Source organism: Orbicella franksi, chromosome 12 (assembly GCF_964199315.1).
Source record: "Orbicella franksi chromosome 12, jaOrbFran1.1, whole genome shotgun sequence".
In the NCBI taxonomy this organism is placed as follows: domain Eukaryota; kingdom Metazoa; phylum Cnidaria; class Anthozoa; order Scleractinia; family Merulinidae; genus Orbicella; species Orbicella franksi.
In genome coordinates, this window is record NC_138156.1 from 3,567,501 (window position 1) to 3,589,412 (window position 21,912).

Sequence of the window (21,912 nt, forward strand, 5' to 3'; positions counted from 1 at the left end):
GTTGTTCGAAAGCTGGTTAACGCTAACCCAGGATTAAAAGTTAACCGAAGTAAAAATTTTTCTTGCATAAAAAAGCACTTGAAAATATTGTGAACTCCGAGCGGTATTTTGAGTGTTAACTCCAAGATATTGTTAACTCGATCTCTTTGCTCTCATTCAAATCTTAACTAAAATCTCTTATTCTTAAATCCTATGAGACCATCATACCGTTATATCCTAGCCTTATCCAACTTGTAACGGCGGACTTATTAAAACCCAAGACATTACTATGCCTCTTGATTTTTTTATTAGGTCCCCTTTCTTATGTCACTTTTTTTCTTCTTTCAGAAACTGAACAAGTCTCAGATGGAACTGTTTTATTCTGGACAAATACAAATAGTCTTTTGATTACGAAGCTTGTCTAAATTATGTGTAAAATTATTTGATTATAATGTTCCATTATCAACACGAAATATGAAACGTAGTAAGGACTCGTGCAAAAGCTTTATAGCAAAGCCTGGCTCACACTAGCGACATAACGACAAAATCACTTATGTCGGTAATGTGAGCATCGACATGAAGACATACGGAAAATATCAGTGTTTATTTTTCCTTATGTTGCTATGTCAGTATGTCAGGATGTTCACAGAGCAAACATAACGACATTAAGTCCTTTTAGTGTTATGTTTATGTCGTTATGTCGCTAGTGTGAACTAGTCTTAAGAACCCTTTCCAGATCCATATTTGAGGTCAGGTTGTTTGGTAGGTAACATTAACGTTGGCAGACGTAAATTAAAGCCATGCCAGACGATTTGATACATTCCAAAGCACAAAACCTAGTACAGGTATTTGTCTCCTTGTGAATACATGCAACTTTTGAGATAGCTTTACAACGGACGGTAAAAGTTGGCGCAGTGGTACGATGTTTAATAACTGGTGCCTCCATTTCTGGTGTACGCTTATTTCTATAATTTACATAAACATCTTCAAAAAGGTTTAATGAATGGTGGGAAGCAATTGAAAAGCGAGCTTTGAGTGTACTTCAACTGCATAAAATTAACGACTGATCGATCGACTGTCGTTTGGCCTTCATTACTATAACTCACTCATTACGCATGGGTGTAATGGTCAAATTAAAACAAGGGATGCTCAGTTTTGCGACAAAAGAGAACAAGAAAGAAAAGGGCCCAATATCACGTCATCAGAGGGGTAAGACGCAACAATAAGTCAAGGAAAGACAGAAACTCGTTAGCAAATATTTCATTTATTTATTAACTGAAACAATACTACGCAGTACTAAAGTATTCTACCAAAGACTAGGTAATTATCTATTTAGCACTACCGCGAAGTGTCGCGAATGATCCTGGACTGTCTTGTATATATACTGCAATGTATTGTGAAATAATTATATTCTGTAACCTTTTCAATTCAAGGTAAGGTAATAACTTACCACTTATTAATTTACGGTGTATACAACACTATTAATTATGACTTCTACTGTATTTACACGGAACCCCCACGCCAAAAAAAAAAAAAAAAAAAAATGCTACTTAACCTTTACTATTGGAATATACAACGCAACGCTAACAATTAATTGAAACAATTCTTTTCTCTTTCTTTGCAAATGTGAAACTAGCAGGAAGTGATACCGCGAACCAAGCTCTATAGCCTTACTTTAATATATAATTATTATAACCTGCCATTCTCAGTACGATTGCAGGATCCCGCTAAACTGGGGCCAAAAGCTGCCACTCAGCAACACCACAAAAATCTGGCTTTGTATCTACATGTACCTAGGTATGTTCTCTGTTCAAAATATGACCACATGATATGAAAAGAAACGAAATGTGACCAGGAACGCAGGGCTAAAGATGCAAGACTTTGCTAACACTAAATAGGCCACTCTGTAGTCGGTCAGATCAAAGTAATGTGTCAACTGTCAAAAGAGTATGACGTAGGTTGCCGTGCTTCCATCCCTCCACGTGGGATCCGCCACCACCTTTGCTCGACACATGGGACATGTGCGCTCTCGGTCAAACCACAGTGATATGCAGTCTTCACAAAAAATGTGCTGCAAGACAAGAATACCGAACCAGGATTTAAGCCATGCCTCGACTGAGAAGGGCAGAACTACTTTTGCACAGTTGTGTACAAAAATGTCAGACTATCTGGCAACATTAATGCAAGAGATGATTGTTAAGGTGAAGAGATTCCGTTCATATCCGTTTGCAACCCAATCCTGTGTTTTGGCAAATGGCTATTTTTTTCGATCGACTGGTCCAAAAATTTCCGAAAGTACATTATTGCTAATCGAACAAAAGTAGAATCCAAGCCAGAGGTTATAATGTTCTCAATTACAGCTTGCCTGGCTTTCAAAACTATAGATCTAAATAACGTTAAAAGTCAAATAGAAAAGGCAAGACGAATTGCACTGTTCTTCACTTAGATCCACTATATCGTCAAATTGTGCAACACAAAACAGAGATAGCGAAGGGAATCTATAGTAAGGGGTCTTGGTTTAAGAATGCTTGACGTAAGGGTTTCAATACCTTGCATGATCGGAGCATGATGGGTTCCTTTAGCTCCTCCTGGCAAATTGGGCACGAATTTCCTGCTTCAACTATTTCTTCTTTAGAAGGGGGTGAGCCATATTGCTGCATCATAAGACAAAACAAATAAATGAGAACAAATTGGGGGGCGGGTTTTATAAAAGCCAAACAAAACCAGGAACATATTTAAGAGTTACACTACAGTAACATCTTTTCTGTTTTTTAAAAAATTATAGTGTAATTAAACATTAAATGCTTCCTACCACATCATGGCCAAACACTTTGCAGGCAGCATACACCTCTTGAATTTTGTTAACAATCATGCGAGCCTGTTATTAAACGGTGAATAAATCAATTATTCTTAAACACAGTGACCATAACTGCCCACTTCCCAGCAACCTGCTTCTCTAACGTTTGATTTTGGAAGCACTTAGACATCTGTTTTTTTCTCTTTGTAACATATAAAAGAATATAAACTTCCTAATTCATTCTGTCCATCACTGTCAACCCGATACAACCCCCAAAAGAGACAATTTTCATTCGTATGCTTGAATTCCAGTTTGCCCTTGGGACAAGTAGCTCTCAAATCTTGCTTGTCCTGGGCAAGTCTTGGTGCGCTTTGTTAATGATTTAGTAGGTAAGAGGACTTGCCCGATCCCTTGCCCATCAGACAAACGAGAAGGAAAAGTTACTTGCCCAGAAGGAAATTAAAACTAGTTGTCTAGACAAGTGGACATCACTTTTTTCGAACCTTGATATGAAAGTGAAGGGTAAGGTGTCCATTACATTTCAGGCTAAACTGTTCAAGAATATCTACAATGTATATCACGTCAATAATGACATGCACTTTTCAGATGGACAACTCCACACTATGGGTCATGAATGATGCTTTTCAGGACCTGAAAACAGATTTTACGATTAGTCCCAGAAGTTCACCTGTCTGCTAATTACTTAACTAATAAGATGCACTTTTTGGCTTGACAACACCACTTCAGGTAGAACCTTGATTTGACGATCTGTACAACCTTTACATTTACATTACTCTACATTTTGGGGGTTGTGCCATCTTGAGGGCAAAAGACATAAAATGGAGTAAATAATTTGTTAATATTACCTTAAGTAATAGGTAAATTGTCGTTGCTATGATAGCAAAGTACTCGCCACCATAGTTGTACTCTGTGAAAAAGGCAAACCACAGTGGAACCGGTACTAGCATGCGGTATAACTGTGAAAAATTTTCAATCAACAGGTAGTACTTGCCCTGTGGATTTTGAGCAAAAGAAATATCTCAACACTTAACGGATATCAAAAGTGTAACAGTAAAAGAAAATAAATAACCACACTGTTATTAAGAGTGATGCAAATGCAAGATAAGCTCAGGAGAATGTGAAAGCAGTGATGTGTAAGGTAATGCCTACATACCAGGTTACCTAAATTTCAAACTCTCCCAAACTTTGTTTTGTAGTATTTACAGTTTAATACACATGCACACCAGTTTTTACATGTGCATTGCATTTCTTTAATGAACCAATTATTTGGCAGATGGCAGGTCTACATGTATATTGACACAGATACAAATGTCTCCGAGTCCTACATTATTTTGTAGTGAGAGGTATGACATAACTTTATGTCATATAGCCCTGATGCTTTTTGTGGTTAATACTGTAGGGGTCACAATCGATCAGTGTACATGTATATACCAATTTCACTGATGCCACAACCTGTTTACAAGTGACACTAGCTATTCTGGTAATATTTGATAGATTATTCAAGAAACAAAGAAAAAAAAACAGAAACAGTTACCCTTCTTCTAAATGGAATTATCTTTCTGTGCTGGACTACCACCATGGACTTCAAAGCCATTGTGATATATCGAATCACAAAATCTACAAGAGTAAAAAAATAAGAACTGATTACTCTTAAATGACTAAATGCCAATACATTTATTATTTACTTCTGTTACTCACCTGTGATTCCGACACACCAAAACACAGTCCACACGTCCATTCTGTTAAACAGTGGCTTCCTAAAAATCAAGCTTAAGAGAAAACATCCACTCTTCAGTACATATGGGTTATTGACCAAGCGAGAGGTGAAGATGACTAGATATTGCCAAGTTCAGTTTTTGCGTGTTAATGGACCAAGGCGGAGTCAAGGTCCATAAACTAAAAAAAAAAGGAACAAGGCCAATATCCAGCCATCTTGACCAAACAAGCTTAGTCAATAAAGGATTTATTATGTGGCTTTCGGGCAAATTTTTCTTGTGGGACACAGCCAGTAGTCCTGAGCGGGCAAGATAGCCCCATCTTGCGTGTTCTTGGTAGCCAATCACAGCGCAGGATTTGGTTTATCTTGCCACTTACAGAGCTAGCCATAAAGTAAAAGTAAAAAATTACGGTATTATGCAAATACATTACAACCATTACCAGGTACAGGTCTTATTCTAGGATGAATGGTGGCCGATTCCCAAAAAATGAGCACCAAAGGCACAAGCTTCTAGAGGTGTCCATACTTCCCAAGGAAATGTTTTGGATCTTAGCCCCTGAAAGTGCTCTTTCCAAGTTTTCTGAGTAATTTTGAAAAATCTGACAGATTTCCATAACACAGTGGAAACTGGTATGGATACGCACTTGGTTACAACAACAAATTAGAAGTATTGACAATCATTTCAAAGTAATTACAGCCTTCTTAAAGAACATGAAATGCTGACAGTGTTATAATATGCAAAAACCCTTGTGTAGCAATTGCTCATATTCTTTTTTATTATATAGACACGAGTGTTTTACTGGAAAATACACCACTCGTAAAATTCATACTAAACTACATCCAGGACTTGAGTGGTGTATTTTCCATATCCTCACTAATGAAGATAGCTATGATTTCACTGATATCAAGTTTGTCTCTTAAATTGTACTTGAATTTGTAGGTGTGTGATTGAAACATCTTCGGGTCTTCCTTGAAAGTCTTCGGCAATTTTCTGAAATCTTTGGAAATTTTCAGAAAATGTTCAGCAACATTTGTGTGACCTTCGGACAAGTTTTAAAGAATCTTTGGAAATCTTCAGAAAGTGGTCAGAAATCTCCAGAAAATCATCAAAAACCCCGTCATCAGTATATCTATATAATAAAAAGAACATTACACGTTAGCTCAAAGATATGAATTTTATGTTCTCGTGGCAGCAACAGTATCTCACGAGTGAGCGCAGCAAAGGAGTGAGATATTGTTCTTGCCACTCACACATAAACTTCATATCTTCTCGCCACCGCGTAATATCCTCTATATGTGTCACAGAAAAGACTGTCAATATACATGTTATGCCAAGCTAACGAACTGCATGAATAGTACAATGTAGTCTTACCAGTTTTCTAGGTGGTGATTGTAAAACACATAATAAATAAAGAAGACATTCCCAGAAAGAAAAATGAAAGTCCACAAAGAGATGCGATTGAGCCGTCTGTCCTATAAAATTAAAAAAAAAAATTTACAATGATTAATTTTTCAGGAGACATGTAGTAAAAGTTAATGAGAAAAAAATAAAACTACATACAACTCTTGCAAATAAATAGAAAATACGATATTTCTCTAAATATTGTTATTGCAGCAAAGATTAATTAATATAATATCAGTCTGCCAATTTGTATAAATTATGCTTGTATTTCAAATGCAGACATTCCACACCAAGAATCATCTATCACAAATTATAGAGCACTATGTTCAACACAAGAATGCCTTCTGGATCAGCCATCACTTCAAAGTAACTTGTATAAAGTCAAACTTTGAAGACAATACTTGTCTTAATATTATTCACTCATTACATTCTATGCTCCTACATCTCTTTGAAGCCAGAACTAATAAGCCAAAGAGATGTATGATTATGCTTTGTTATAATTTCCATGTGGCATAACTGGACATTATAATCCATCACATTTTTCTGCTTTCATGCGATTGGTCTAAACATGTTATGTGACTGAATATGCCCCAGCTAAAAATTAGAGTAATATTCCCTAAGTTTCAAAACTGCAAAAACATTTGACAGATAATAAACACAATAGTGATTAGCCTGCATTTGGGTATGACCTGTCCCTCAAAGGTCAAAGTTTTACTTAAGCTAGGTTCTCAGAAAACTGTTCACTTCTCAGAACAGATAATTTCTGCAGACAAATATCCGAGCATATTTTCACGCCAAATGGAGGCTATTGTAATATTCCCTAAGTTTCAAAACTGCAAAAAACATTTGACAGATAATAAACACCATAGCGATTAGCCTGCATTTGGGCATGACCTGTCCCTCAAAGGTCAAAGTTTTACTTGAGCTATGTTCTCGGAAATCTGTTCACTTCTCAGAACAGATAATTTCCGCAGACAAATATCCAAGCATATTTTCACACCAAATGGAGGCTATTGTTTTTATAGCCAATATCTATGGACCAATCAGTTCAATCAAGGTATGTGCAAAATTTTCACTTATTTACATCTATAGTGGATACCATAACAATCTTGTAAATAAAGTGTTTCCTTGCTGAGTGTTTAGATTGAGTCAGGTGACCGTGTAACACGTTGCCAACCACCGGTAAATAAAGTGTAGTATCAGCTTTGGGGTGTGTTTTCAAAAAATATATTTACATACGCATGCTACAATATTTATCAAAAGAACGAAGCTTAAACTAACACTAAACAAAGTAAATGCTGTAAGCTGCCTCAGATTTGACCCTATAAAATCGAAACTGAAAACGGAAGTAGATAGTAAAAATGTGAACACCATGTACCTTGAGAGATACTTGTCTCTTAACAGTGCTGTTAGCATGAAGAAATGTTCCACACAAGCCAATAAACACCAGAATGCCTACAAATAATCATAAAACATTTCTCACTTCCCCTTATAGTTTAACAGTCAAACAGCAAGTTTAGCGCCTCCTTTTCCAGACGGATCGAAAATGTGGATTGAGAAATAGTAAATATTCATAACATTATTGCTACATGTGGCTGTAAAATACAAACCCAGTCTATGGTCCCACATGATTCTGCTTAGAAGTAGAAGCACGAACGGTAAACTTTTCTCCAGCCATGATATGGTGCCCTGAAACTCAACTCTATCACCAGCAGCACGGCCGTTTCCGTTACCAGAGGAGTTGGAATTCCCCGCCGCCATATTTGCGTCTCCATGCTCGCCGTCCGCTTCGCTCGAATTACCAGACGTTATGTTAACAGCGGTAAAGCTGGGTATCCTATTCGACGCCGTGTCTTCTGCATCATTCTCGTCTCTAAGAACTTCTGCTAAGTTCACGTAAGACGTGGGAGACAGAGGAGAAAGAGGCGAACTGGAGGATGATCGCGAGCCAGGACTTCGGTGCCCAAAACTTGGGACAAACTCACGAATCACGGATCTGATGGGATTTAAAGGTGCCAGAGTGATTTGACCATTGCCCGAAGTGTATGACCATGAGGCTGACCGTGAATGGGAGCCTCTCTGATGGAAGGCAGAAGGTGTTCTTGAACTGGGAGAGTAAGCCCCATGTTCCGCCATGTTTGGCAGTGACGAATGTTTTGCTAGTACATTTCGCGCCAGTCTAAAACGAAGGCATATCTCTCCATGGAAACGCCGCTGAGCTCGCAGTGACGCTTTCTTAAGATACCTTATCAGACCCATTTGCTTAAATTGTCTATGTGCTGTTATGTGTCTTGTTGTTGCTCACTCGTGGAACTGCATGTGAATAGCCCAATTTCGATATAATTTTAAAAAATTCAGCCTAAAGCAATAGTCCTCAGCACGAGGCTCTGGGGAATAACTACAGAGTTTGCGGAGTTTATTCCCCGGAGCCTCGTGCGAAGCTACAACGACAACAAGCTTTATTACCAAATTAAAAGTTAAACTTAAATTACAGCATAATATATTAATACAAATGAAGGTAACATTTACTCAGAGTAAATAAGAAGCTAATCGAGCTGAACAAAACTAAATAATATTGTCACTCCCGACTCCCCTTGGGAGATTTTTTTGTCGGTCATGTGATGTGACCATTGGACTTTAGTCGCCATGTGTTCAAGTAGGCGAGTGTTTTAAATCGCAGGAGTTTGTCAAAAGTTATTATTGTGCCGTTCGTTTAGCTCGAAGCAAACAGTTCGGTAAGTTAACATTTCGCCTTTGCTATTCAAAGAAACATTTGGAACTTAATACCTTTTTGTAATTTTCAGAAAACCTCACTCACGTACACACTCATACACGTATGCCTTTGATGGAAGCGAAGAGTTTTATTCAAGTTGTTGTGACTTTGATCATTGACCGAGGTCGTGCGGTCGATGTGTGCCTTTTGAGCTTGAGCCCATTGTGAACTGTGAGTTTTCGACGTTTGTTTTGAGAGGAAATAAAGACAGGTACGTAAGGTACTGACAAATGTTTACATATCGGATGTAGGTTGGCACCAAAGCTTGAGGAATGCAAGAAGATGAAAAGACAAGAGAGAGACAAAAAATGAAAATAAAAATAAATACACAAATAAATAAATGAAATAAATAAATACCAGTTGAAAACTCATGAACAGTAAGACTAAGATATTTAACTTGACTTTGTTTTTAAACGTTTTAAGGGGGAGGTGTTTTATAGCATCCGTTCGAATTCATTTTCGTTCCATTTTTCCTTGGCCGTCCGAACGGTAATTGAAACCGTGTTAAACGGTTTGAACATCCGTTTCTCATCCGTTCGCTAGCCATTAGGTAGCTAGCCGTTCGTTTTGACCGTTTAACGCGGGTATCCTGTACTGTACGTTTTCGAGTGAGATGAAGCGCTACCTAACATTTTTTTCACTTCACACTTACATGTAACCAGAATTAAACAAGCCATGCAAAGCGCTGATGCGTTGCTGTATGACGCCTTACCCGTAGTGACGATAAGTCGCGTTCAGCGTAAAACAAAGTTCAAAACAATGACCTTGGTGTTGTGCATGCGCACGGCTAAGTGACAGAATAACGTCAGTCTGTTGACCAATCTAGTGTCCCACACCCGAGGAAGGTTTGAAAAGATACATTACTGTTATATTGACCAGTAGAGACAGTACTCTTGAAGCAAATTTGTCTTGAGGCGCATTTGTTTTGGGCGGAAGATAAAAATTCTCGGTAGAATTTTGTCGTCTTACAAAAGATAAGAATGTTTGCAGCCTTAGTTTGCATTGGGGGAAACTGGGTTTTTTTCACACTTAGCGTATTTATCACGAAATCTTCAGGACCCAATGGGCTCCTTAATCTTTGCGTGTTGTTCCTCTCTTTGAGTGCTATAGTGTCCAGCTCGAAACGAAACTTATTCTTATTAATTGTTCTTCCCAGTATGTTTCTTTTAATGTTAATTCTGACAATTTAGTGCTCAATGATAACTTAATATATGTTTACATCCGGGCAAAAAGACAAACATCTTTGTTTTTTTTTTTTTCTCACATGTGTTTAACTAGGATATCAAGGTGGATTTCTCTCGTAACAATGTTTCCTGAGATCGAGGAAAGTCAGTTATCGTTACGTTGCTCCAATGTCCAGACCTAATAAATGATCGAAACCTAAGGTGAGACATGCATGCTCTTGAGAGTTTTGAACACCCTTTACTTGGTTTAGTTATATTTAGTACAGCCGCAACAAGGTTTAGGTATAACCTGGGTAGCACGAGTTTCCGCATTTTGGCTGCGCAAAAATTGAGCGAAGAAAATGTAGGGCTAGGAAAGGGAGGAGATAGAACGCAAAATATGCGTGATGACTACGAGATATGAGAATCATATATTTGGAAACTAAGATAATTGCAACTGGCAATTTAACTCCACCCCCGAGATGAAAAGAACAAAAAGAATTTTGCAAGACAACTATAATGACAGAAATGCTGGATGAATGCATGACACATGTTGGTGATTTATTTGTTTTCGTTTTCGCTTAGAAAGAAAATATTTACACACATTAATTTCTAGCAACGTTCATGTCAAGCTTATAATTGCAAGAGAAGTATGCGGTATATTTTTCTACCTTATCTAGAAAACAAAATATCTTATTTCCCTATTTGATGCTACTGAAGTTTAGAATGTTTTAGACTTTGCCGACAAGAGACAACTGTGTAACAAATCGTAATGCTCCATTCCCCATCATTCACAACACGTATAGTGCAAAACCAAACGATGTAATCTGCTGCCATTGTTTAATCGCTATCTATGATAGCCAACTGACTATCTAGCGGAACCATTGGCCGCCTTTCCGCAGATGTCAGGTGGCACTATAAACCTGAGAGAAAAACAAATACTTTTTAGTGTATTTGCTGATCAAATTCAAGGTCAGATTTACGTAACATATTATTCTATGGATTCTAATACGGTTGATCCCAAGGCCAGTTTATTCTGGCCCGAACGAAAGCTCAGTCAGTCATTTTCTTATTCCACGAACCCCTTTAATACGGCCACCCCGTTAATGCCGCCATATTTTCAGTTAGGGGCACCTTGGTGACCTGATTAACGGGGTTTGACTGTTTTTTAATTTCATCGCCGTTTCACCGAAAAAATAGACCTTGACGTGCACGGCATATCTAGCCTTGGATGATCAGTGTAATCTAGTGTAGTTCTCAAAACTAAAATCGTGTATCAACTACTGCAATGTAATGTAAACTCTATACAGTTTTAAAAAAAGCTTATACTAGAAACAGTTTCAAGAAGAGGTGTATGCTTGCTTTTGGGACTAGTTCACTCGTCCTGATCAGAAACAGAGCTAAAAAGCGCCGCAAAAAGCCTAAATTTCTCATCGTTTAAGCGAAATTTAACAGGTATCATCCAGGGACCGTTAGCTGGGGTATCATCTTGCTGATCTTGTTACTCGGTTTACGTCTTCTCGCGCCGGCTAACAGCCCAGCTCCAGGCCTTACGAGGATAGATTGTTTAAGACCTGAGAATTTCTTTACTTTTCTAACTGAGCCTTTGCTATATAATCCCTGAGAGCCATTTTGTATCATTTTTCACAGGGCTTAAATCAAAATTTAATTCCTGTCGGGTGATGGGAAGGGCCATTAGGGATGACCCAATTAGGAATCCCAAATGTTAGTATCTGAACATAACCTCGGTTGCCTTGCTGAACTTAACATACACGTTTGGCCGTTTTCATGACTTGCATCACACTAACTTAGATCAGGACTACTGGTCGCATGACGTTCTCTGTAAAACGGCCAAGGACGTTTCCAGGTGGCGCATACCGAACCACTATGTAGGTCTGGATTGGGGGACGTCCTCCATCTACGGTGGCGATACCTGCTCCTACCATTGTAGTCCCATTCCAAACAATCTAACGAAAAAAAAAAACATTTTCATCATGATGTGCAAGAGCACGATCTGTTTTATTCTCCCTAATTTATGAGGAAACGCGAAATTAATTCACAAGGCGTGAGGTTTGTCTTCTGGCCTGACCGAATCTTTTGGACGATCTATTCGTTGCTTATTGTCATTCCGGCTTTAAGCCGGAGGGGGAACCCCCAAATGAAAAGGTCTAGGATACTCGTCGTGTGGCTTAAAGGTGTAAATCATAAAGGATTTTCATTAAGGGTGTTCAGGTTAAAACGTCATGATTTTTTATACCTTAAAGAATTTTGTAGGGCTCCACTCAAAGAAGTAATAAGCATATGATGTCTGTCATTTTAAAGTGGTATCACTTGGGTTTCAAATAATGCTTGTGCCACACCCAGATTGGTCTTCTTTAGGGATTTAATTAAAATGTTCCGAGGAGCATCCCCGATCTTTTCACATAAATATGATCCCCCGCCCTGGCCGAGGACCGGACACGCTGTTGTGTTCTTGGGCAAGACACTTAACTCTCACAGTGCCTCTCTCCACCCAGGAGTGTAAATGAGTACTTGCGAATTGTTGGGGAAACCTAACAAATTGCGGGGGAGTGACCTGCGATGGACTAGCATCCCGTCCATGGGGAGTAGAAATACTCCTACCCGCCTCATGCTACAGAAACCGGGATAAGCTCCGGCAGTTATGAGCCATCGGCTCTAAGGCTTCACTTTTTTTATGATCCCCCTCCCCTCCCCCGAGCCATGAAGCCAGAGGTAACGATCTCCTGTTTTATATTAGAAAAGAAATGTTATTGAATCAAAGGTAAATTTGCTGTTGTCTTTCGCAGTAGATGTCATTATCATACCTGAGTGAAGTGGCCGATGTCAGATTCAAGAAACTCTGGGATTGTTTGTGGCGGTCTGTCATAATCGTATAGAAGCTCTTCACTATACCTATGCAACAGCAATATAAACAAGATATGTCGATCAGGAAATTGGGTTCTTGCAAATTGGTTCAGAAAATTATGAGCCTTGATTCACAGTTCAGCTGACTATTTTGGCCCATTGCTCGAAGATCATCATCAGTGGTTTACACTTGAGTATCAAAAAGTATTTGGTGTTTTATTGGTACGATGCACGACTGGTTCACAGAAGCTCGCAGATGTTTGACTGAAACGTTTTCCCGCGCTTTGAGTCAGCTATATGTATTTACTTCGAGTTTTGATTGGTTCGTTGGAGTGTCGGTGTGCTTTGTCATTGGCCAGAGGGATCACTCTGGTTTTGGTTTTACGACATTCTGTTGAAAACCGCTGTATGGTCTTTAACTACTTATAATTTATACTCAACGATATTTTTCCTTGGATGGGAGGCAGTTTTTGGAACAATTTAAGTAGTTGCTTGATGGGAGGTGGATAATATTTTTATCAGTTAAACTATCGGTATTATTTGAAATTGTGAATAGCACTACATTTTCTCTCTCGCCACCCTCACCACCTCCACCTCTCCATCCCTTTATCACATGTACTTCGATCCACAATATCAATTGGACATTAGAGAGATACATCAGCCTCTATTGCGAGGAGTGAAGTGGACTGGACACCAGAAAGAAAACGAAAGAGAGAAAGACTTAAAGCAATATGGAATAAAGACAGTTGAGGACGAGCAGTGAAGACGTGACTCCTCTGGAGACATCACTTTATGGAATTTTTCCTATCTTTTTGCCGGTCTTCAGATCAAAACTGTTACTGTAAAAAAACCGCGTGTAAGAACCTAGTGGATTAGGAACCTGCTGGGAGAAATTTCCCATTTTAATACAAAAACTATGAGAACCAGTTTAGTCAAGCAAGATCAAGCAGGTTTTTATATGTGGGTTACAGTTAATAAATTATGAATTCTTGTTCTAGAGACAACGCTACACATATGTATTCCGTAATCAGTTGTGCTAGGCTCGTCATAATACAGTTGTGAATAAACGCTATATATTTAGACCAAATCCAGTTTTATTTATTTTTCCAGTAATCAACAACTATATCTCCTTCAAAGAAATTGAGAACATAACTAATAACCTACTTGCCCTAATTGTCAATAACAAAATACAAAAATCTATTTTTCTAGACTTCAAAAACTGTAGGTTCTTGCACGGGGGTTTTCACTGTACCTACCAGGATTCTACTGCGTCGGAGCAACTGCGGGTAGTTGAAGCCCTAACCCAATACAGATTTTCTCCTTCATCAATGCCCTGTTCGTGCACAAAGGTCTCTGTCGCTGCCAGGTGGTCAGCCCATGCTTGAGCATGCTGAGCCAGTACATCACTCCAGGCCAGCGGTTGTGACCCATGAAGAGCTCGCTTGGCGTTGTGAGCTTGCAGACAGGCAGCATCTTTTTTTGGTCCAAAAAAAAATAACAATTTTTCTATTTAATGGGCCTTTGAAATGACGAAAAGTTGAGAAAAGTAATAGAGCAAAGTAACCCGTGAGCGTATGCAGGAATGTCTATCCATAACGCGTGATATATCTGTCCCAAAATATAAATAATCACTACATAGTTCAAATGGGAAATATAACATTAACTAATTTCGCAATAGAAATCAAGCTAATAATGCACAGTGGAGTTATAGTGAAAGCAGCGAATCCACAATGTTACACCCACTTGCTTAATATAGATGTTAGATATACCATACATGTTTCCAAATCCTACCGGGACGGTAATTCAAATTTAGTTTCATCCCTGTTTCAACTACGGAGATTAATTCGCTATTGGTAAGATGTTAACCAGCCGTTTTAACAAGAGTCCCATCTCAGAAGACCTGTCGCATACCCGACCGGTATTCGGGAGGTCATAAGTTCGTGCCCTATCGAGGACTCTGAATTTTCTCTCTCATTTTGTCAATATCGTTACAAAGAAACATTTCGCCAGCCAAGCGTCACTTTTACCATGACTTCGTTTCTACACTTAATTTCCTATTCGCTATTTTGTTGATGACACAAAACATGCAGCAATTACAGCAAAAGCAACAAAGATAAGATGAAAATAGGAGGGAAAAACCTCACCTTCTGGTGCTAAAGTAGGAGGGGCCATAGTCGACGGTGGCTCAGTGGACGGTGCCATGGTCGACGGCTGTTCCATAGTCGACGGCGACTCAGTCGATGGTGGCATAGTTGACGGCGGCTCCGTCGACGGTGGCATAGTCGACGGCGGCTCAGTTGACGGTGGTATAGTTGACGGCGACTCAGTCGACGGTGGCATAGATGACGGCGACTCAGTCGACGGTGATATAGTCGACGGTGACTCATTCGACGGTGGTATAGTCGACGGCGACTCAGTGGACGGTGGTATAGTTGACGACGACTCAGTCGACGGTGGTATAGTCGACGGCGACTCAGTCGACGGTGGTATAGTCGACGGTGGAATAATCGACGGCGACTCAGTCGACGGTGATATAGTTGACGGCGACTCAGTCGACGGTGGTATAGTCGACGGCGACTCAGTTGACGGTGGTATTGTCGACAGGGACTCAGTCGACGGTGATATAGTTGACGGCGACTCAGTCGACGGTGGCATAGTCGACGGCGACTCAGTCGATGGTGGTATTGTCGACGGCGACTCAGTCGACGATGGTATAGTCGACGATGGCATAGTTGACGGCGACTCAGTCGACGGTGGCATAGTCGACGGTGACTCAGTCGACGGTGGTATAGTCGACGGCGACTCAGTCGACGGTGGCATAGTTGACGGCGACTCAGTCGACGGTGGCATAGTCGATGGCGACTCAGTCGACTTTGGTATAGTCGACGGTGGTATAGTCGACGGCGACTCAGTCGATGGTGGCATAGTCGACAGGGACTCAGTCGACGGTGGCATAGTCGACGGCGACATAGTAGACGGTGGCATAGTCGAAGGCGGTGTCATAGTCGACGGCGGTGCCATAGTTGACGGCGTTGTTGGTCGTTCGGTTATTGGAGCCATCGTTGTTGGCGCTAATTATGTAAAAGTTAAAGTAATAAAAAACAACTCGAGCAATACACTAGCACTAAATGTAACTATCATCTGATATCATTAACATGTACAAATAGGGAATATTTTTGCCGCAATGACTTTAGCTTGTAACAAAAGATAATACCAATGGAAGTCTAACCGCTTTATTAAGTAAGGTCTGTTCATGGAGGATTTGAGCCAGAGACCCTCGGACGTTTACTAAAATCACTCGGCTGCGTTACCTCCCACTAATTTGAGCTAACAATCATCCAACAGTAATTGATCACAAATTTTCAGAAATCAGTTACTATTTCTTTTATTTCTCAGTTAAAGGAGCTACGTCTCGGACAGCGCTTCTTGACAAATTGGCCAATATTTTCATTTTTTCCCTCGTAATCCGTTTAAATCTTCCTCAGTAATACCCATCCTTGGTAATTCCTGGTTTAACCGGCTGCGATTACTTGAAACATTGTGTCAACGTTGCCTCTATTCACAATCTTTAACAAATGCTGCCCACCTCAGTGATACTACTGACTTGGTTCAATTAACTTAAACAATTATCGCCCCTTCAACTCACGTTCGCATTCCCCACATGTGGCATTGCAGTTCTGAACCAGAAACCTAAAAAAGAAGCTGCTGGCGTCCGTAAGATCACATAAGCTAAGTGCTTTATAGCCCGCACAACTTGAAGAGATGTCAGCGATGCAAACTGAGAAGACAAAGAAAATGGTGCAATTTTGTTTAATTCTTAATTTTTCTACAACTAAATGGCGAATGAAATGTAGGTCAACTGCTTCTTTTTCATAGACCATCGAATGCTGGTCTTTACACATGAAGTTTAAATACATCATATAACCACAATACAAAAATAGTTATTGTTGAACCAAACTAAATTGAACTGTGTTGTTGGTAATTTCACCAAATCTTTTTCAGCAGGAAGGACAATAAAAAGCCGTAATATACGATTTGTTATTAACTGTAAAGAAAGTCACGTAGTTTTGACAACATGTATATATTCTTTATTTGTCCTGTGGCACAAGTGAGGATGAAGGGAAAGAGTGTTCATCCTCCATATTTTTAGCCAGCAAGAGATTTAACAATTAGACTATGAGCTTGAGATTTCTATAGCCTGATAGTTGACGGGGGCCCAGCTCAAGTCAACTTTCACGCATTGAAATCGAGGGCGAATAATCTAATTGTTTTAGTACAAATCTACTATACGTGCAAAACGTTATCTAAATCCTCTTCACAGACACTTCGAAAACACAAAGAGGCCGCCAGTTTGTTAATAACCGCACACTGCTAGGTTACTCACTATCTAACAGAATAGATAGTGAGTAGCGAAGCCAATAAGAACATAGCATTCGTGATAGAAGGTATACGCTGGTAGATTTACCCAAAATTATGACAGACAACATGTGGACAGAAAAGAAAGTATCAAATTAAAAAAAAATAATATGCATAATTACCAGCACGACTTTGGAACTGTATAATAACACTCATACATGAAATCTTTTCATTCTAAAACTTACCCGGTGGTGCAGTCGTCGGGGCTGGTGTTGGTGGTGGTTCTAAAAAAAGAAAAAATTGGACCATTTTAGTGGAATGTAAATTTAAAGTGTCTTGAAGATTCTTAACACTGGTATCAAAAAACGCTCATATGACAAACTAGATTAACCCTGCAGCAGAATGGAATGGGTTGAAACAAGTTTCTTGCGGTAACGTGGGGGGCAAGGCTTAGTCAAGTGCTTCAGCAAAATTTCAAGACTAAATTTCTACTTGTTGGAGTAGTAGTTGGGGTGTGTGTAGTCAGTGGTGATTTATTCTCAGCGAGCCGAAGTTTTCTGATGTGATATTACATCCTCGTTAAACGACTTTGTTACAAATGCAATGAAACGACCGAGTGTACGAAAATTCCCGGCGCCGTAAAAGGTCTGACATTTCGACATGGACTGACACTGGTCTAATTACGGGAAAATTCTTCTTTGAAATAAGCCAATGAAAGACACTCACATGATAATACCTATCGCTCAAAATACTTCAATGTTGTACTTGACGCCCTTCTACTTACCTCGGCACCTTCCACAGGTAAAAAAGCAATTGGTCATTATAGCTGCTATTAACATGTTGTCCGTGATCTCACACCAGCCAAATGCCTTATAACCAGCACAACTGGGAAATTCATTCAACTGCTCTGGGGTGCAAACTGAGGAGTACGAATATAATTTTAATTTGATTGATAAGAGATCTCACTTGGATATAGATCAGTAAAAATAATACTACTTTATACACCTCATGCTTTAAGACCCGGGGTGGTGGAGGGAATGGGCGTCCCACGGGAAATTGGCTAGGCTAGCGTGCCTCCTCCCCTAGGTAGGAATTGTGACACCCAGGTGCTGCCCTAAGGTTGGGAATTTGACATGACAAGGAAACTTGGAAGAGGCAGGAATGTTACATTCGCAAGGTGTCTGGGGTGGGGGGGGGGGTCTACTCTGGCTTCCTTGAGACTTCCCCTAAGCCCCCCTTCCCCCCTCCCCCCCCCCCCGTGGCCTGGGGGTTAACAATGATAGGTGCATTAGAATTTTGAGAATTCATCTGTCAGTAAAATAACGTGAAGTATAAAATAATAAAGCTACGTACCTGGTAGGAGAGATGTCGGTGTCGGTGTCGGCACTGAAATAAAGATATCTACGAACAATAATATTAACGTTTTATCATTAAAGCAAATTGATTGAAATTCTGGCTTCTTATCCTGGAGAGAAAATCGTTTAAGTCCTAGACGCGATACCTGAACAAATTGTAACTACACTTTACAAAATCCAAGTCCCATGAAGAATAACATAACAACACACTTAAAAATGTAAGTCAATGGGTCCGATAAGGTATTAAGACGAAATACGATAGGAAATCGAGCAATATAATTTCAGTTTTTAGCGGGCAAGAACCTTGTACCAGAATAATTTTAGGCAGTTTACAGTCCATTTTACATTTTCTTAAGTTAAAGATATAAATAGTTACCTGAAATAAAACCCAAAACAATTTCCCATGGGAACTCGGGAGAATAAATTTCAAAGTTCAGAGAAATTGTGAAAACACAGATAAAATTTCTTCATCAGTTATATTTTACCAGTACTTTCAAGTGTTTCATATGAAGTTCAGAATTTGTTTTCGACATTTGGTGTTGTAAGAAATGATTTTTTTTAAAGAAGATATATTTAAAACAGCCGCACAGAAGTTTGCGAAACAAACTAAATAATCTCGGTACGAAGTTTTTGTCCACTTGTTATTCGAACTGGTGGAGTTTTTCTTACGTTTTTTTGCTAATGACCAAGTAGGTATATCCGTGAACATGGTGATGGCGTAATCATATACAAGCCTTATAGGCCCATTGTCCGGGATATCACCTCATTAGTTCTTAAGTGAGGCGAGCGTGATTTCAATACAGATATATTTTATGAAATAGGGTAAGCCTGAATGACACATTCTGGCCATCCACCTAAATTTCAGTGAGTACGGTATAATCCATCTGGAAAACTCTAACCTTGGCGTTTTTCCACTTGATATCTGCCCAACCTGTCAAACCTGATTTCGGCAGGAAGCGCTAGAAAAGAACTGCGTGGGGCGGCATCACATGCGACTTGGAATGAAGCGAGAAACAAACCAATATACAAGACGAGCATTTTTCTTCAGCATGCCCTCAACTGGAGAAATCAAGCACAACAAGATGTTAATTTTAAAAAGCTGTGATTGAGCAAATAACATAAAAACTGTTTTGTAAACTTACTCGCCGCTGTAGAATGGAAGCCTGGTACCTTGATCCCTTTCGATGAGCTTTAAGATCAAATATTTATCTGTAAAGACTCAATCTGACATATATTTCTGGTTATTTCACTGAGCACAACGCCGACAAATGCTCATGTCCCATTTCTCTTTAAAAACCCCGTTTTAATAAACGATGATAGAACAGAATCTTCCTTTTTAGCGGCCGCGAAAATTCCTTCCTTCCTTCCTTGCGATTAACTTATCTGTTGATATACATGTAAGGCCTTAATATCGTTCAGAATTAATTTTGTTGCTCAACAAACATCGAATTGTGTAAATCACAGGCTAGGCTTTATTATGTCTCTTGGTTAAATTCTCGAACCGCAAGCTGTTGAGACTGATTTCCTTTGCTAGAGCACATCATGCAGTTACATAAAAATCAAATGTAAAAAAGCACTGTTAATAATTTTAAAGCGTTTCAATCCGTTCATAATTAAGGCATTTGAAGTCGATCCATACCATGAAAAATTGTCGATGGAAAATTTTTTGTAAGGACACTCACTCATCGTTGACTTTTAAGTACATATGATGAACTGAGAGCCAGCAACTGCTAAAGCTATTACTTGAACGATCTTAATTTGTAGATCTCTTCTCGTGCTTTTTACAGTACAACGTCTGAGATATTATTCATGATTCAACATTGGAATCGAAGGAAACAAGTAGAATCAATCAACTGCTGCTGCCTAACTTTATGGGATACCAAGTGACCGTTCTTTTGCGGACATCGTACAAATGGATAAATGAACTGAACTCATCACATAAAGCAGATAGTATTAAAGTCACAGAAAAACATTAACACTACCTGTGAAACGCTAATAGAACCCTGCAATTCCCTCAACGAAGATGGCGTGAAATGCTAATACTTCAAGCGTTATATAAGACTGATAGCAACTTGTTAATATGTCGATAATATCAGTTACCTATATGCTGGCATCATCATGGCGCGCACAAACAAATCAATAAATAACGCCTCCATGCGCGAAATTCTTTTACGACAACATGAGACGAAACGTATAGCTTATAGCAGAAGATTCAGTGAAGATCATGTTCAGTTGACATGTTGGAATACACGATTTCTTGAAATTAATCACGGTATGTTTCTTCGATTCACAGTTATTTCTGCAACTTCGGGTCTAGTTGCAATATCTAAACTGAAAGGCCTGATCCCGGCAACTCTCGAAAGGTTGTTTCGGAGAGCTAATTGTTTGCCAGTAACATTAAATTTCTGTTAAAAACTAGCTCCCAAAGACCCCTCCCCACTTAATTCACCCTTCGATTCGCCGACCCTGGTAATTGCAGATTGAATTTAAAGACAATCTTTGTAAAGAGGTGACATGGGTCTGGATTAGAAAGTCAACTGATCATTTTTACCAGTATTCCAGCACACCAAGTGAATCAACTAATATGATTCTTGAGAGGATCACAGAGAACCGAAATTTTGATAGTCGACGTTTCCCCAGCGCGCTAACAAAAGCTAACAAAATAATTACATCATGGAGTCATTTCATTATCTCTTACGCGATGTATAATATGGGCATTCGCCTGGTTGAGTAGCAAAATTTAACTTTTCATCCCCTTTTTTCGCTAATGGTAAAATTTGAAATATCACGCTAAGAGTATGATTGAAAATCAAGCTAAGTCCTTGTCTTAAATAAACAACAAATTGACAAACACAATTAACGCTGCATAACGATAACGAAAACACCCCGCACACTCATCACACACACTGACATGAAGCAAATATATTTCAAAGGAACAGATGAGTTAGTGAAGCAAACGTAATCAGGTTTTAGCCTTAAATCCATTTAATATTGCATTAGAGCCGGAGAGAAAAAGAAACATAGATGGAAGTCGAGGTATTCCGTGTTTAGAAAATTAAGGGATTGTTTGTCAGAGTATGACGACAAGTATTATCTCTTTATTTAGTTTCCAGAAATATATTTCCGGATTTAATAAGATGCTGGTTCGAATTTTTTGTGTAACCTGACATTAACATTGGGGACACTTGAGGTCATTCCACTGAAATAGAACCTGCACTGAGATTTTTGTGAAACTTTGCCTATTGATTGTTTATATTACAGGAACTTAAATTTTGAAATAAAAATGAGGGGTCCCCTTTTTCTTTCAGGAGCAACAGCACCTTGTTTATACCCATATAAATCCTTATAATAGCACCATGATTGTAGTCACGATTGCTTGCTAAATTCACGTTTCCGACGATTACTTTTTGTACTACACTGAGAATTGGTCCATATTTATTTTACACAGAGAAATTTATTAGTCAATGCTAAACAACAGAAAAAT

The 21,912-nt window shown here is 39.1% G+C and overlaps 2 protein-coding genes across 3 annotated transcripts; both read right to left on the bottom strand.

The window, feature by feature from the left end:
* Positions 1–1,227: 1,227 nt before the first annotated feature.
* LOC145463402 (E3 ubiquitin-protein ligase RNFT2-like) lies at positions 1,228–8,176 on the bottom strand. Its single transcript, XM_081447156.1, has 9 exons — positions 7,527–8,176; positions 7,295–7,371; positions 5,887–5,987; positions 4,496–4,566; positions 4,332–4,414; positions 3,643–3,789; positions 2,792–2,857; positions 2,529–2,633; positions 1,228–2,050 (listed from the first exon to the last, which is right to left on the bottom strand). The coding sequence occupies exons 1-9, from the start codon at positions 8,173–8,175 to the stop codon at positions 1,919–1,921; spliced, it is 1,431 nt and encodes a 476-aa protein (XP_081303282.1). The 5' UTR covers position 8,176; the 3' UTR covers positions 1,228–1,918.
* Positions 8,177–10,110: 1,934 nt separating this feature from the next.
* LOC145464557 (uncharacterized) lies at positions 10,111–21,116 on the bottom strand. Of its 2 annotated transcripts, XM_081448488.1 has the most exons (11): positions 20,411–21,116; positions 19,328–19,487; positions 18,427–18,474; positions 17,858–17,992; positions 17,319–17,357; positions 16,364–16,495; positions 14,862–15,788; positions 13,974–14,190; positions 12,678–12,765; positions 11,661–11,819; positions 10,111–10,775 (listed from the first exon to the last, which is right to left on the bottom strand). In XM_081448488.1, exons 2-10 carry the CDS (start codon positions 19,464–19,466, stop codon positions 11,661–11,663), a joined length of 1,884 nt encoding a protein of 627 aa, XP_081304614.1. In that variant the 5' UTR covers positions 19,467–19,487; positions 20,411–21,116; the 3' UTR covers positions 10,111–10,775. The 2 variants fall into 2 exon arrangements, with proteins under 2 accessions (XP_081304614.1, XP_081304613.1); XM_081448487.1 differs by having other exon boundaries at positions 19,328–21,116.
* Positions 21,117–21,912: the final 796 nt, after the last annotated feature.